The sequence below is a fragment of the Corapipo altera genome, unplaced genomic scaffold (assembly GCF_003945725.1).
Source record: "Corapipo altera isolate COAL_440 unplaced genomic scaffold, ASM394572v1 45, whole genome shotgun sequence".
Lineage (NCBI taxonomy): Eukaryota > Metazoa > Chordata > Aves > Passeriformes > Pipridae > Corapipo > Corapipo altera.
In genome coordinates this window covers 22,190,654-22,207,099 of record NW_020884877.1, presented here as the reverse complement: position 1 = coordinate 22,207,099, position 16,446 = coordinate 22,190,654, and the positions used below count along the sequence as shown (strand labels likewise).

The 16,446-nt window shown below is 36.2% G+C and overlaps 1 protein-coding gene across 4 annotated transcripts in view; it reads right to left on the bottom strand.

Moving 5' to 3' along the window:
- The window catches only part of PTPN4 (protein tyrosine phosphatase, non-receptor type 4), a 112,824-nt gene that overhangs the window by 60,280 nt on the left and 36,098 nt on the right, over positions 1–16,446 (bottom strand). For all 4 annotated transcript variants that reach the window (XR_003526549.1, XM_027636528.1, XM_027636530.1 and 1 more), the window contains exons 2-5: positions 11,427–11,581; positions 5,072–5,179; positions 2,261–2,303; positions 2,086–2,164 (exon numbers count right to left, since the gene is read on the bottom strand). Coding sequence is in view for 3 of the 4 variants with exons in the window: in XM_027636528.1 (XP_027492329.1) it covers positions 2,086–2,164; positions 2,261–2,303; positions 5,072–5,179; positions 11,427–11,581 (385 nt within the window). In the remaining variant the exon portion in view is untranslated. The remainder of the gene's footprint in view (positions 1–2,085; positions 2,165–2,260; positions 2,304–5,071; positions 5,180–11,426; positions 11,582–16,446) is intronic.

Genomic DNA, 16,446 nt, shown 5'->3' with positions numbered 1-16,446 from the left:
AGCAAAATTTCTTTACCAGTTAAAAAATGCAATAAATGACAAGTTAATTTTGTATATTATATGGATATGCTTCAGCTCAGCTTTGTTTGAGCATCTCTTCACAAATATACAGCTGCACCTCCAACTTATTTTACTTTTTCTGGTGTAATGTTTTATTAGAAATATTGCACAGTACTTAAAGGACCTCATGATTAAGGGACACCAAGCAGAGTTCATTTTCTGCCCACTGTTTTCAGCGAACAGAGAAGTTGATGGCTTGTTAGCCAACCACCACAGTTTGAACACTGAAGCCTCACATACTATTTAGCAAAAAGGGAAATCAACAGAAGTTTAGCAACGCAGATCTGCCCGGGCCTGCACAACACACCCAGCTAAAACAACGCAGGGAGCATCCCACCGCCACGTTTTCATCTTCCTTACACAGATATAGCTGGAAAAGGGGAAGACAGAATTACTGCTGACTGGAGTCAAGGTTAATAAGGAAGTCTTCCTGCCATGAGGAGAACTAATGAAGCTTCATTCCCTACCAAGACAAGTTCCCAAAGCCAAGCTCTCCAACGCACAGCTCCCGCTGACCCCTCCTGACCTGGGGCATTCAGAACCTGCCTCGCTCACATGAATTCGCAGCGGTCTAATAAGACACGAGCTTGCACTGGACCTTTCCCTGGCATCTATTCATACTGCCTCATGTGTCGAGCCATTCCTGTTTTCAGGGAATTGATAAAAACTGAGCAGTTTTGAACAATCTCAGCTTGAGCTGGAATTGTCAGAAGTTTGTACCTTCTTTTAATTTCTTTTTTTTGAGGTAGGAATACTGATTACACGAAAGGACCTGTATTTGTGACATGGCATCCTAACTTCATTCCATAAAAGCCCATAGATAATAACTCTCTCTTCATAATAATTCCAAATACAAATGAGTTTTCTCAGGGGCAATTAGGCCTATTAGCAAAAAAGACAGAGCTGACCTAGATACAGGAATCCTACATTATTTCTCATTTAAAAGAATGCTGTATTTATAGCTTTGTATTTAGAGAATAGCACTTGAAGTAAACAGTTTTCTCCTTCTTTATGGTTTACATCATATTGATCAACATTTACCCATTTTTTCATGTCCTTAGGAATATTACATAATTTCCTTTAATTCAAATAAAACATTTTCCACACTTTTTTTATTATTCTGATGTAGTAAATTGCCAAATTTTCCTACAGTAAATATTTCAATAAAACAAAGTCTCATCCAGGTTCTCATGAGACTCATTTTAGTAAATTCTATCTGCATAGATAGACGCAAAATTCTGTCCAAAATATGACAAATCAATAGAAATTATAAACAAATGTGGACTCAAATTTTCACAGTTTTGGTACTTAGGTTTCAAAAGCTGTCCTTAATAACTTAGATACTGTTTTTTGAATGGAGCTGACCTGTTTTCAGAATGGCTGACATCCAAAAATTCCAATCTGTCAAATCATGCCATTTATATAGAGGACCAGAAGTAATTAAAAATACTGAAAATTTGAGGCATTTCTTCTGGGACTAATTGCAACTCACAAGTCTCCTATTTGATTCGCACTGAGCATTTTCTTCAACAGATTTCAACACACTGCTATCAAAATAAGCTTATGAGATTCAAGCTATGGTTGTGTCAAGTAATAAACCATACAGAAATTAACTTTTTAGTGTTAAGTAGAAAACTGAGGGGGTGTCAAAAATGCAGAAAGCTTAGAAATTTTTTGGTTACAAAGGAGAATACAAGTAAGGATAAAATTAAATTTGCACTCATTGATGAATAGTGGGATTAAGTTTTTTCTCTCTTCTCTATTTCCCCTTTTCTGTTCCTACTTGGTAGTATTTTCTTCACGTAGTTACTTCACTTTGCATATAAATTTTTAAGTTTATTCACAGAGACTTCTTCTTATATTGATTTGGTGCAACAGCATAGTTCATATCTGTAATCATTAGGCAAAAATTAGAAGCTTGCCCATATGACAAGAATGATTTATAAGAAAATTACCATGCTATACCTTAAAAAAATTAATGATCAGTCTAGAAAAATATTTTATTGACAAAGTAACCAGACCTACCTTGTATATTCTTCTTGGAGCTTGTTTGGGTCACTTACAAAAAACTTAACTCTGAAGTTCAGACTGTGAGGAGATCCTCCTATGGTCAAGAAAAGTTATTTCTAATTAATCAGGGCACCCTGGAAAAACAGCATAATAACAATAGATGAATTGATGAAATACATACATTACTCACTTTTTAATTGTTTCCTGATAGGTTTGTTTGGATCCAACCACCTCTGGAAAGAGACAAATTATAACACCAACTTCAGAGAAACAAAGAAGTACAAATCATATCATTATACATCATGAAACTCTTGCTATTCTATTACTTTTTACTTGGTCTTTTACCAAAATGCCTCCTGGCATCTGTTGTCCAGATATCTGTCTCTCACAGTGCTAATTCTACGTTGACTTGCTTCTGTGATTGTCACAGGAGCCTGAGAGATGCTAGAACTCAACTGTGCTGTGCTTAACAACCTTCAGCTACTCTAAGGTGAACTACCTGTAGCAGTGAAGAGCTACAGGCAGGCTAATTCACCCAACTCAGAAGTTAGTTTGCTTAAACTACTTCCAGTACTTCTGACTCTGTATTTTGCAGATCTGACAGAGCCAGTGAATGATCCTGCTGGCTCCCAGATTCTCTTCAAACTGTCAGCCTAAGTGTCAGCACTGGTACATCACTAACTGGGATCTTGGAAACCAGGCTCAATACTCAGCCTACTGGATTAAGGACTATGGAACAATTTTACCAAACACTGTCCAGTCTTGATCATCTCTACAGGAGAACACTGCTGTGTACAGACAGACCTTTATAAAAATCAACGTAGCAAATGTCAGATAAAAGTATGGCTCTCTGGAAAGCCCTGCAAGTTGTTTAAACCACTGCCCACCAGAAACCCAGCAGTCTCTGCACAGATAAACATAGCTCAGTTAGCTCATAAGTCTATCTTTGGTAGAAATACTGTTCAATTCCTCCTGCTGCCTTGCAAAGGAAGCCCACAAGCTTCAGGAAACCGTTCTATGGGCACAGTTCCTATGAAGTGACAGAGATTTAACACTGTACAGAATGCAACTCCCTCACATTTATCACAGGGCTTTTTATTTTTTTCAGGTGAGGGAGGAGGAAGCAAACACACAGAGGTACCTGAGCTACCTGACACACACTATGGATCTGAAGCTAGGACTAAGTAATTTTATTCATTAGGAACTACAAATAATGACGAATAGATCCACATCCGTGTAGCAGTTGATTTAAGAGGAACCAAAGAGACAGTTTGATACAGCTTCAAAAATGTGGTTATGTAAAAAAAAAAAACAAACCACCAAATCTTTATACAGGATCAATTAACTTTTAAGACTAAATGTAAAGGCTTAATAAAGGACACTCCAGGCAGGGATACACATGAATTTTATGTCAGAATCTTTCAAAACATGTTGAAAGGTACTTGACTTTTACTGTGAGATTAATATTATACATTATATATTATATACTATTATACATAAATTATACATTATTAAAAAGATAAAGCCTCTGCAGTTTATGAAATCCATGTTTAGACACAATGCTGGAGGTTTCACACTCAATTAGCAAAACCTCCTTCTCCCCATCATCTTTACCTTCTGCTGTATTAACTATATTTTAGTAATATTCTGCTGTGTTATTTCACAAGTAACTAGGGTACTTGACAATCCAATAAGGTTTCTTTGTCCAAATGAACCAACTGTAAATGGACATAAACTGAAATCAGTCAAACCCATAAATTCTTCAAGCTTACATGACTAATATTGGTAACATTTCTATTTAGCTCTGACACATTGTTTTCATGGCAACTAGGTATGTGCTGAAAAGACAAAATATTTAGAAGCCAAAAGAATACCAAACCTTTAAAGCATGTGCTTATATCAAACAGTTGTGAAGTCATTCTTTCAGACTAACTCTTAACCAGATCCTTCCATTACAGTGTTGTGTTCATCTGCTTCCAGACAGATAAACTAAAAAAACAGAGAGCTTAGAGGTCTATGCTTTGGAAAGCCAGATAAATGAGAACTAGAACAGATTTCTGAATGTTGAGTAAAATGTTGAGTCATGATCAATTAAATACTTCTTAAAGAAAGCTGAAAAATAATTCAGCCTTTTCTTCAGCATGCCTATGTCTTTTCAGCCTGGAAACAAAGTTCAGAATAAAAATATTAAATGAGGCCAGCCTGCCAATGTCTTAAGAGAACTATTCACAAGTGAATGTGGATGACTTCTGACACACAAGTTGGGAGATAAATTTAGACCCCATCACTGTGCTGCACATATAGTAGGAATAAGGTAAAGAACTGTATTATAAGGAATAATACTTAGTTAAATTGCACTTTAAACCAAGTATTGAACATTTGATAACTATAAAAGAAAGTAGTCAAGAAGCATTCTTCAAGCAACATTAATCTCAGTGGTACTGCTGTAACTATTACAGTGAATGGTACAGCTGGACCTCTTTGTTTCTACTGGTGATTTACAAAGTTCCAGTTGTACAGAATTCCCTTTCAATTAAAACCCATGAAGTATTGTAAGCCCTGGTCAGAGAGTGGACTATATGAAGCACTGTTAGAAGACCACGAGGTACCTGAGCTAGAAACAGAAACATCATACAGGACAACCTAAACCCCCCTCATTATTTTTTAAGTCGTATTGACAAAAACAACAAAACAAAATTAAAACATATTTACTATTTCTGACAACGATCATGCAGTCTAGTAAATGGATACAATAAAGCAAACAATATCCTTTTAAGGTATTATTTCATAAGCACAGATCTCAATATTTTACTCCAAATCTGTGACTTTCCATATGTATCATAACTACAGCAAGGTGATACTGACCCACTGAAATGACACAGTTGGGGAAGATGGCACAAAATTGCAACGGTTTCTATTTACTTCTCTTTAAATAACATAGTACAGTGATGACCATAATTATGATTTTTAAAATAGTACTTATAAAGCAGAGTCAACTTACAGGGTTATCAGTAGATTCATCAGCCAACTGTAAACCAAAGTAATCTCTCTCTGTCAAATCGAGATGCTTGAAGACTACATCCAATAGAACTTGGCCCTGATCATGTTTCTGTAGAGAACAAATACATACCTTTTTTTAATGAACAAATATATAATTGGACACAGAGACTTCAGGTAGGCAGAGAACATACACATTCTTTCAGATGCGCTGTAACAGTCTAAATTTTAAATATCACGAAGTGTGTCCCAGGAGCACTATTTTTAAATGAGCTTCATCTCTCTTTTTGAAACATATGTAAGGAAATCATTTTTCTTCTCTGTCATTTTCTGACAGTAAGAATTTCTCACTTCTCAGCTAGCTACATGATTATTTCTGAAAGCCATTCATTAGCCAAATTTGATATTTAAAAGTAGTACTGAAAAACAGAAAAGAAAAAAGTTTAAGATTTAATAAAGAACTTGGTACAATTAAGAGTCTTGTTTGGGTCACTGAATTCAAATGTACAGGTCTGTATGAGTTATTCTTCCTTATTTTATCTGAAAATCTATTCCTGACTCTAAAGGAACCAGCACATCGAAAATGTTTCCAAAGTTTAATGGCACAGACAGCAGAAGCAGCCAGATATCTAACTGAGAAGTGTCATTTAAACGTTCTCTCTAAAATACTACTTCACTCTAAATGAACTAATTCAAATGAAGTGGGTAATAGCAATATTGTTTTTCAGAGACAAGTGAACAAACTTGATTTCTACTCCAGGGACAAATCTTACCATCAAATGATATAAAAAGAATCAGTAGTTAGTACCTAGCAATTTTTGCCTAACCTGAAAATGCTGCCAACACAGTAACTGAAACAGCAAGTGTGTCATTATGACAGGACTCAATAAACGCATTTGGTGAAATCTGAAGGGAGTTTCCCAAAGAAGTTAAAGTGTCATAGCTCCTTGAAATACAAGAGACAAGCAAAATTCTGCAAGAACAACTGTCAAACAAAAAGAAATAAGAAAGCGATGATTGATACATTTTCCACCCAGATTTTCTACTCCTCTGGCACCCAAGCAGAGAAGCTGCTAATAATCTCCTAGGTACCAAGTATTATTGATGCTGCAGTGGATTTGATACATCTTGCCTTGTTTACTGTAGGTAGTAAGATATTTTTATAGTTTTAAAACAAAAACCCCTCCTGTTCTGCTCACAAATGACCTCACTTCACATAGAGATTATGTAACAGTTTATTTTACAGCTGTTAAAACAGAAGTATTTAACTAAAAGATCAAAGTAAGAATTTAATTGATATCCATATAAGAGAAAAATTTACAAATCTACAAATCCATAGTCAGATATTTGTTAACATCTAAGAGCATCCTATGAAAACTAATTTTTTTGTTCAGCTGAAATTACACTGAAGTTGAATAAACTGTCACTGGCAGTTATTTGGGGCTAAAAACTCCAAGAAGCTTGAAAATTTATTTCATAATAATTTTTAAAAAAAGTAGATAACAGTTATCCACAAATTATGCTTGGAAATAATCCCAAGAGGACAATCATAATCACAACTCTGCACATTCAAGTTGAAATTACATAAGGCATATATTTCAGGTCTCATATAAATTTGGTTAAGTTGAAGCAATCTGTGATTTGCTATATTTACTTTGAAAAAAAGATCTTATTTAAAAAAAAAATGCTACAGAGAAAATTTTTTGATGTTTAACAAAATAGAGAAGCACCACTGTTAAAAAGTTCACTACTGGAAAAATTTACTTTCCAAATTACTAAAAACAAAGAAAGGAAAAAAATTAGATGTTAACGTAATAAATGTACAACACCATAAATGCACAAGGCACTTTTATATACAATCCAAAAAATAGTCACTTTCATTTTTACTAAATTAGGAGTTTCTGCTATATTTTGAAATAAACCAGTCATCAGTACAGTTTTAACAGCAAATAAAACTAATTTTAAAATTACATAGCAACACTAATTGCCTCTTGGCACTTTTCCCATGTAGATTTAAATAAGAACTCAAACTGAGAACTTATGATGGTAACTACCAGAAAATGGGAGACGTTTGGAACCCAAGTTTAGGCTTACAATTACCTCAGCTGACATGTGACATCTTTAAGTAAGTTGCAGATACCATCTCCGCAGCTTTTTTCCAATCTAATCCTGACAATGTGTACTGTTTCTTAAATATCTGAATAGATGTCTACTAATAAAAAAAACTTTAGAACTCACCAAACAGTTTGAATTAAGAAACACAGAATATCAGTTCACGACCGCAAGGAAGGTATTTCTGCTGCAACTGAGCAGCAAATTTGGTAAGAGAAGACTAATTTCAACACGAAGCATTTGTTTGGATCAGAATGTTTTACTCTCAGTGCAAAATAAAGATAAGCATCTAGTAAAACCAGACCTCAGTTTAACCCATCTCTGATATTTATATAATGATGTTGCAGCTTGCCAAAGCAGGTGAAGGTCACAATCCTGCTTGTTGAGAAAGGTCCGAAATATTTGTAATACTATCACAACACTGAATAGCTGCTCCAAAATATAAAAAAATTTGATAGCAAGTTTAAACGTTTGATTTTTTTTACACAAAAGTAAAACCAATTAATGTAGATGAGCATAAAAAGAAACTTGCTTTGTTGCTAGAGATACAAAGTTAAACATTGTCATTTCATTGTAAAACATGAAATAATGGAAACATATGAAAAATGGGAACTATCTATCACAAAACTGCAGTAGTTAGACACAAAAATATTGATATTTTTTCCAGACTGAAGTATTAAAAGGTTATATGTACTTATCAGTAATTACTGGAGGCAAAATGGCTCATAAATTTTGGCCTTTCAGGACAAATTTGACATAAACACTAGACATCAATACGTTAACTGCACTTTATGGACTATCTATCATCTAGTACCACTAGATACACACACACATTAATTTCTACTTGCAAAATGATTGTTACCTGTTCACAAACACCCGTGTTTGAAAATTTAGACAAACACCTGCAACTACACAGGTTTAATGCCTGGTTACCAACTACTACCACCTTCTCACTCTGTATTTCTGATATTCCAGTTTTGTCACTGGCCACATCAACTGCAAACATGAGATATCACTGTAGTGTCAGCCTAAACGAATTGAGACTTCAGATGACAGAGGAATGGGATGATGGGTTTTTCCATTTTTTTCTTTTGTTTGGTCAAAGAAAAAAGTGCAAATAACTAAGTAATGCTCAAGATTAAATTACTGAAAATATTAACTTCTAAAATTACAGGGAGGGTGGTATGCGATTTTTAGGGGTCTTTTTTTCTTGTTTTGTTTGGGTTATTTCACAGGTTTTCAGATTTTACTTCTGCTAGAGTGTAAGTTCATTAAGTTTGAAGAGCATTCTGGGATAATAAAGGCTCCAAACTGAAACATTTGTCCATGACCACTAACCTTCCTCACAGAACAACCCATCCCATCTACCTTGACTTAGCTTTCCCTCAAGTTCAGTGTGATCTCTGTATCCACATACTGGCTTTCAGGGACTACAAGTAAGTCATCCTGCATGGAAAATATATAATTTGAGGTATTTAAACAAGTAATTAAAACCAATTAAAGTAATTTGATCTTGAAGAAGTAGTTTTACGGCAACGCAAATCATCCTGATCACGTTATTAACTTGTCAGCCTCATTTCTTCCAGCCACGTGCTCTACTGAAGCCTGCTTTTCAGGATCGAAGCAGGATTTCTTCATTTGGTAAGCAGAGTATTTTATAGAAAGGATTTCTACTCTTCAAACATGTGTACAGGTTAGCTCCAACTGATTCTTCTGCCTGCAACCAATATAACCTTTGTCTGGCTACAGTCCACAGGGATTATTTGGTTTGATTTGTTATGCTCTATACAAGGTAAAGCTCAGCACAAAGCTGCCTATTTTGCAGATCAATGGAAAGAGCTGGATAAAATGTGAACTTAGAACATGTCACATAAATTATCAAGAGACACTGTCTGTGATCAGTACTTTGTTGCTGGAGAAGAAACAGCACTTGAGTACATTTTCACTAATGCAGCACTGCATACTCCAGATGATTAAGTTTTACAGTCATTAGCATACAGAATACCTATAGCAATCATCAGGAGGAAAAAAACCACGCTAATTTATTTGATGTTATCTTTGTTCTTCTTATTTTGAAAACAATTCCATAAATATCTATTGCTAAATACAGTGTCAACTGCAATAAAGTAAAACAAAGCTATAAAACCTGAAAACCTGTATGCCATGTAGGTTGCATTTGCTACAGTTGAATACTTTATTACTCCCTATTTGTAAAAAAACAGATTGAGGCTAAGACATGAGATCAAAATATTCAGCACCAAGTAACTTTTTATTCCCGAGACTCAGTTTTAATAGACAAACTTGCAGACTGATCTGTATAAGCAGTAATGCGTGATCCATGCAACTAAAATATTTAGCACACTAGGGAGGTGGTGAGAACATATTACATAAATTTTTCTTGGGAGAGACAGAATAGACATTTGAGTATTTATACCTGGTGATTCTGCTCTAGAGAAGCACTAGCATTCTCTAAAAACATACAGCTTTTGAACAGCGAGATCAAAAAGAAGCACAGTCTCCCATACCTATTGTACAACAATTATTCCTTACGTTACCCAATTCTTATAAACAAACAAAAAACTACAAGACAAATACCTTAATGGAGAACTTATGCACCTAAAAGCAAAGACGAGAACATTTGCATTTTCTTATGCGCTTCTAATGCTTTGTATCAAACTACATTTTCCACATAATGCTTTTTGGGAAGCAGTATAGACTGGGAAACTGTTAGCAAGGATGAGAAGCGGGAAAAGGGATATAGGAAAAATTATCCCAGAAGGAAAATAGGCCTTGATGTTGACAAAGTATTTGGGCATCCCTCCCCCAGCTCCATCATTCAAAGTTCCCACACTTTACTACTCAGAAGTCCTGAAAAGTTAAATATTTTCTGAATGAACTACAAAAATGTCTCAAGAGAACATCCTAAACTCTTCTATCCTGACTGAAATATCTAAACCAAATAACCACCTGACCTACCTCTAAACCTTAAGTACTTGACAATGGATCCTTGCAAGTTTTTGCTAGATAACAGATTTCACTTCTCTGATAGGCAGCTATAGGCTGCACAGGCTCTAACCACTGATTACAGAATAGAGAAATGCAATCTCTTTCACCAATCTTCCCTAAAACATTCAAATGTATCAATATCCTTCCCGAACACTGAATATCAGAATTCAATATAATTACTGAGCACCAGAACTTTTTCAAATAGTCTGAATTAAACTTATCCCCTTTGACAATTGCTTCAGTTTCTCCTTCATTTCCCATTTGAAGTCTCACAGCCTTGTATGATATTGAGCTACTCCTTCACTCCACCTGCTGAGGTTTTCTCTTGAAAAATTTTAGTAATCATGCCACCTGTAACTTTCACCATCACATTATTCAACCTTTCTCCATGTAAGTCATCAATTCTATACCTTATAAAGTAAAGGCAGAGTTCTACTGCCCCAGGACAACCCTACAGCTTCTTTCCTCTTGAGTTCTGGTTCTTCTCATACAAAGATCCCTTTAAATGCTTTAATGTTTTCTTGTGAGGTCCTTGCCTATTTTTGAAAGCAAGGGCTGTGCTTGTGGCAACATACACACAAAACCATGAACATTTTCATTTTAACCCCTTATCAAGGATTACAGATTAGAAAATGGGAAGAATAACATATTTTAAATTCCAGGTTCATATATAAAAGTTATTAATTTTTTCCATTAACAGTCCTTAGTATTCAGCAACCAGCTTTGTATTTGCTTTCCTGCTATTCTCATCAGTGTAACAGAAAGTGGTGAGCTTAAGTGAGGGAAATCACAGAACAAGAATGTTAACTGAGAAAAGCAAAAAGCAGGGAAATACTTCAGGATGACAGCTGTGACCAAATATAACCAAACAGATGATTGAACACAGTCAGCTTACCATTATACCTTATTCATGCTCAAAATGTAAAAACCAGAACGCAGCAGAACAAAAGCTTTTCTTTCAACTCAATGTCAATACTGTCCTCCATTTCCACTAGACAACTTTAATCCATAAAGAGAACTACCCGAAATAAATTATGCTCTGCATATTGGATTTTGAAATGATGATTGTGCCAGAATGACTAAGTTTACAGTAACACAGCATGCACATGTACAAGCACGTCTGCCTGAACACAACTTGCCCTTCTATCCTGTACCTGATAGAGAAGTCAAACTCTAGCCATACAAATCCAGCAAAGGAAAGCAGGCCTGGGATATTGATTTGCAGTAAGCCAATTACTTACATTAACTCTGAAAGCTTGTACAGTGTTATCCAGGAGAAGAATGTTGCAGACCACCTCCGTATGCTGCCTGTCCCGTGCCAGCTCAGACGCTCGTACATTGTAGGTTCTGCCAGTAGGCAATCGGAAACGGGCGGTCATTACTGTCCACACAGGGTCTGCAGGCAAAACAAACACAAAATTTGAAAAGACCCAAAAAATGCAAATGCAAGAGTGTCATACTTCAAAGAAAGGTGAACACACAGCAAGTCCATTATTTAAAAACTCCATTACAGACAAAAGACGAATGAATGCTAAATTCATCGTAGTCATAATGAAGCAATGTCTTCCAAGTTACAACACAACCTTATACCAAAATACTCAGTCCTTTACTTTCTGTCCATTGTACACACCCTCTCTATTTTAAGGTTGTTTTGTAGTTTTGCTGGGTTTTTGGGGGTTTTGGTTGGTTTTTTTTAAAGATTCAGAACGGCATTTTCAATTCAAAAGGCACCGTAATTGTTGGGCATCATGGCTACTAGATCCCAATGTTAGATGCAATTAAGTAACTAATTTCAGTGCAACACAGTAAAAAGAAATATGCTTACATAAAAAGCTTTACAGAGAAAAAGCAGAGAGAACAGAAAGCAGCAAATACACAATACTTTGATGCGTTATTCTGCAAGGCCTGTGCATTCACAGTGTAATCATTAGACATAGAATGCAGAGTCGTAACAAAAACATTAGCATTGTTTCTTCCCCCTTTCTTTATAAATTACAACATGAATAGTTTAAGATTCATCAAACCACTGAATCTTCTGCCTATGTCAATTTGTCGGTTTGAGAGCACAAACAATTCTTATTCTCTAAGTAAGGAACTGTGATGGTCACAAGTCCACACCCCGCACTGAGAGCTGATAAACGAAATGCAAGAATTGACTCTCACTTTTCAAATCTAAGATTCTGATGATTATCATCCAGCCCTGGACTAGCAAAGTACTCATGTCCCCACCTGAAGCTATTAGCCCTGTCCAACGATACCAGCTACTTTCTCAAGTACCTCACAGGATCAGGGCCTGTGATTCACCTAATTACACAGTCAGCAAACTATTTCCACATCCTTTGACAAGGGCACAAGCAAATGAAGTTTCATAACTTAAGCAGAGAACATACTGAGACATAAAATTAAAATACACCGAAGAGTAGTAAAAGAAAACAGGTATTCTCAAGACCGAGTATAAAACAATTGATTTTTCCTTATTCTGCATAAAATTATGAAGGCTTCAAAAACATTTACATTTGGGGGGGTGGGGTGTATCCCGATAAAAAAAACAAAGGAGAAATTAGCAGAGGACAGCAAATATTCCAGCAGTGATTAGAGAGCTTGTATGGATTGTAAGAGGTATCTGTGCTCCAATATACACAAATGAATAGGGGTAAGAAGTGAAAGATCAGTCCCCTCCTAAATGGTTGATAATCTCAGTACATAGGCTCTCATGGGAAAGCGATCCAAACGGGGACTTGGCAGTTTAACCATCTTTCCACTGTACAGCCTGAGCAACTGCACTAAAAATCCCTGAGGTAATTTGCTTTTCTAAATCACATCTTCTGCTCTTTAAGCATGACCACACACTTCAGACATAAAAAAATCTTCTTGATGATAATCCATCCTTGCAAAATGTTTCAGTTTTGACTTAACCAGCATTTTCAGACTAATAAGTACTTGCTTCCTTACCAGACAGTTTTTTTATTTTAGAAACTCAGTCACTCTGGTTTCAGAACTGCAATGCTGTATTCATGCAGAATTACAGCAAGTTTATTTTTGTTTTGCTAAACCAACATGACAAACTGAAGGATACAGGCAACAGATAAACCCACCAGTTGCTAAACTCATGGTTTTCTCTTAATGATAAATTAATGAAAAATTGTGTTGCAAACATTAAAACTCTCAAGTAAAGCTACGAACAAAGTACGGGTCTGACAGCTCCTCATGGAGAGGCTGCTTCTGCTATGCCTTCCACAGCTCTCAAAAGCAAAAAGCAGGAGAAAACCTTTAACAGAGAAGAGGAACTGAACCTCTATACCAGTGACCTGAGCCAACAAGGTAACGTTTCACAAACAGTATTTTGTCACATAGACACAATCTCAAGGTCAATTGTCCTACTAGTCAGAATAGCATAAAGATTGGCATCTCTATCAGTGCACCTACACAACCGATAAGGACAGTCAGGACTTTAGGATGGCATTTGCCTGTGAGTTAAATCAAAGAAGGTTTCAGAAAAGCATGCCATTTGATTAAAAACAGTTTCTCCATACCACAGAAATAACCCTCTGACGGGCATATTTTACAAGGATTTGGAAAAGTAACAAATCATCCAAGAAACACTAAGGGTTATCTTCAGAGCCCTTTTCCACAAATACAAACACCAGTGCACAAAGCGGGACTGTTTAGCTTCCAAATAAGTACTGCAGTCTTCACAAATCCATTTGGTAGGGAGCTAGGTGGGTCTAACTCAACAACCCACAATTTTGCAGAGGAAGGGAAAAAAACCCCAAAACTTGCTAAAGGCCAAAAACCATCATGGCTTTAAGGGAAGAAAAAGGCATGTCTCGCCTTTTGCCCTGTTCTTTCCTCTATATTTGTCTTATTTGCTGACCAAGACAAGATCAACAGTATTTCTTCCTTTCTCATCACTAGACAGAAAACTTCTGGGTTTCAAACACAGCAACAAATCCATAAGAGTGAGCAAGGAGAAAATCTGCCCTCAGTGACCCTCTAAATCCTTTAACACCAAGCAACCTTTCACTCTGTTCCTTTGACCAAAGGAACAGAGTGAAAGGTTGCTTGGTGTTAAAGGTAGACCAAACCTGCAGATCTACCTGCAGATCTGTGCTTTAACACAGATCATCTTTGTTCCCACCAAACAAAAACCAGCAAATAGTCACAGAGAGCGATTTGGGTCTTTCTCAATGCACACAAATGAAATGGTCAAATTCAAAAAGGAAGGCACTGTATTATACATTTGCTATGGAAACAGGACCACCTGTACTGGGTCTAAACAACAGTTCATCAAGCTCCCAGACTGGAAGGGCAACACTTTCTCTCTTCTCTTTAAGAAAGAAACAAATAGGACACACATTTCTCTCATGCTGTTTCACAGTCTGGAGTTTAGCATCTTCCTGGTGTGAAGCTCATATTCCCACCATGCTGGACATGAATGTTTTCTTCATAGACTTATGAAACCATGTTTTGTATTTTCAGATTAGGCAGTGAAAAACTATATTCCCTGTCTCACATAAAATACATAGTAGCTTGAACCACCATCTCATAGCAGACAAGTTTCTTCCATGAAACTAAGAGACTTTTGCAACTAGGGAACATAGTTTTACAGCTAAGTACAATGATTCAAATCCTGAAATACTTCTACAAAATGGAAATATATCAGTCATGAACATAATAGAGAGGAAGGTGACAAAAGAATGATTACTTTTCTGCAAACCACATTCAAAGTTATTCTTTCCACATGTCAGCAAAGAAACTATGGAAGCATGTAGGGAATAAGCTAAAGAGCCTTCACCATGACACGCTCTCTCAAAAATACTCCTCCTTCTAAGATCTGCCAGGGCTATTACATGTCACTGCTTTGTGGCCAATCTGCACACACAACCTGTATTTAAACCTCTATCAGCACACGTCCATTTTACAAAAAGGACGCAGTTGCTATGTACAGACGGACTCTGCAATTAGTGGACTTACTCTGATACATTTGTTTTACAAAATAATTGGCCCCAAATTGTATCCATATCATCTTTACTACTCCTTTCTTTCAGACATAAATGCACCAAGTACACAGACAGTATAATTTCTCCTGACCACATATTGCAAATTTTGCTACACATTTTGAAAACTTACTAACAACATAGTAGGATGGCTAGCTATTGCTTATAAGGTTATAAATCATAGCTATCTGATTTCCCAACACATACTGATATTTAAAATGACAAAAACTGATAAAAATTCAGCTACACCGGTTGCATACTTCTGCAACAAAAATACGTTATAGCTGAAGTTAGTATGGAACAAAAAGAGGACGTATTTAAGCTCCAAAGTAAAATCTGCATCCCCAAAAGAAGTAAGAGGAAAGACAAAAGTTGAGATTCAACCAAAATAGAAGTTTGAGAACAACAGCAGGCCAACTTCAGCAAGGTACTACCATGTGTGCACATCCACGTCATAGGCAGTGCCATGGTCACTTACTCTACATTATTTTTATACATGCAAGTATGTTATATAAATTGGACTCAGATTAATCTTCACATATGAAGAAGGTTTCTGCTAATAATTTTTCAGTGTCTTCTGCTGAGCATGTGATATTTAGATACATGAATTAACAATCCAAAGCACATGCTGCTCCAGCAACTGGAGAAGGACAGAACTTGTGCAATGAAGCTCCACTCAACTCGCAGGTCTGTGGAGGGAGTAAGTTGTACATTTCCTGCCTGAGCTCAGGTTTCAAGTGATGAAGCAATTCAAGGGAGTGTTCCCTATCAAAGGGCAGAACATTCCTGCAATACTGGCTTGGTTAGGGCACTGAAGAGCATATAGAAGCTTCAAGTCAATTTTCGGCATCCTTTATTCTTTTATGTAAATGTCTACAGTAAAATGACAATTTGATTTGGCTTACAATAAACTAACCGATTTTAAGCAGCTTAATAAATAAGCAGTTGGTTAAGCATGTAATTAACTGAAATTTAATTTATCCAGGAGTGCAACCACTTTGCTGACTTGATGCAAACTGTCTTTAAAAGAACTTTTCATTACTGTATAGAAAAGCAACCACCTTAACACACTGCCCCATGCACACGTGCATGACAGGACAAGAGAAATTTAATTTTTCATGGCTCCTCTGAAGCAGATAAGAAGTTAATGCACTGTCAGATTTCCATTTGTTCATAAGCTCATATTTTAGCAACCCAGAAGGCATATATTTCCACCGTGGCCCACCTGTTCATTTGGGGACAACACAATACATGAATTTGCTAC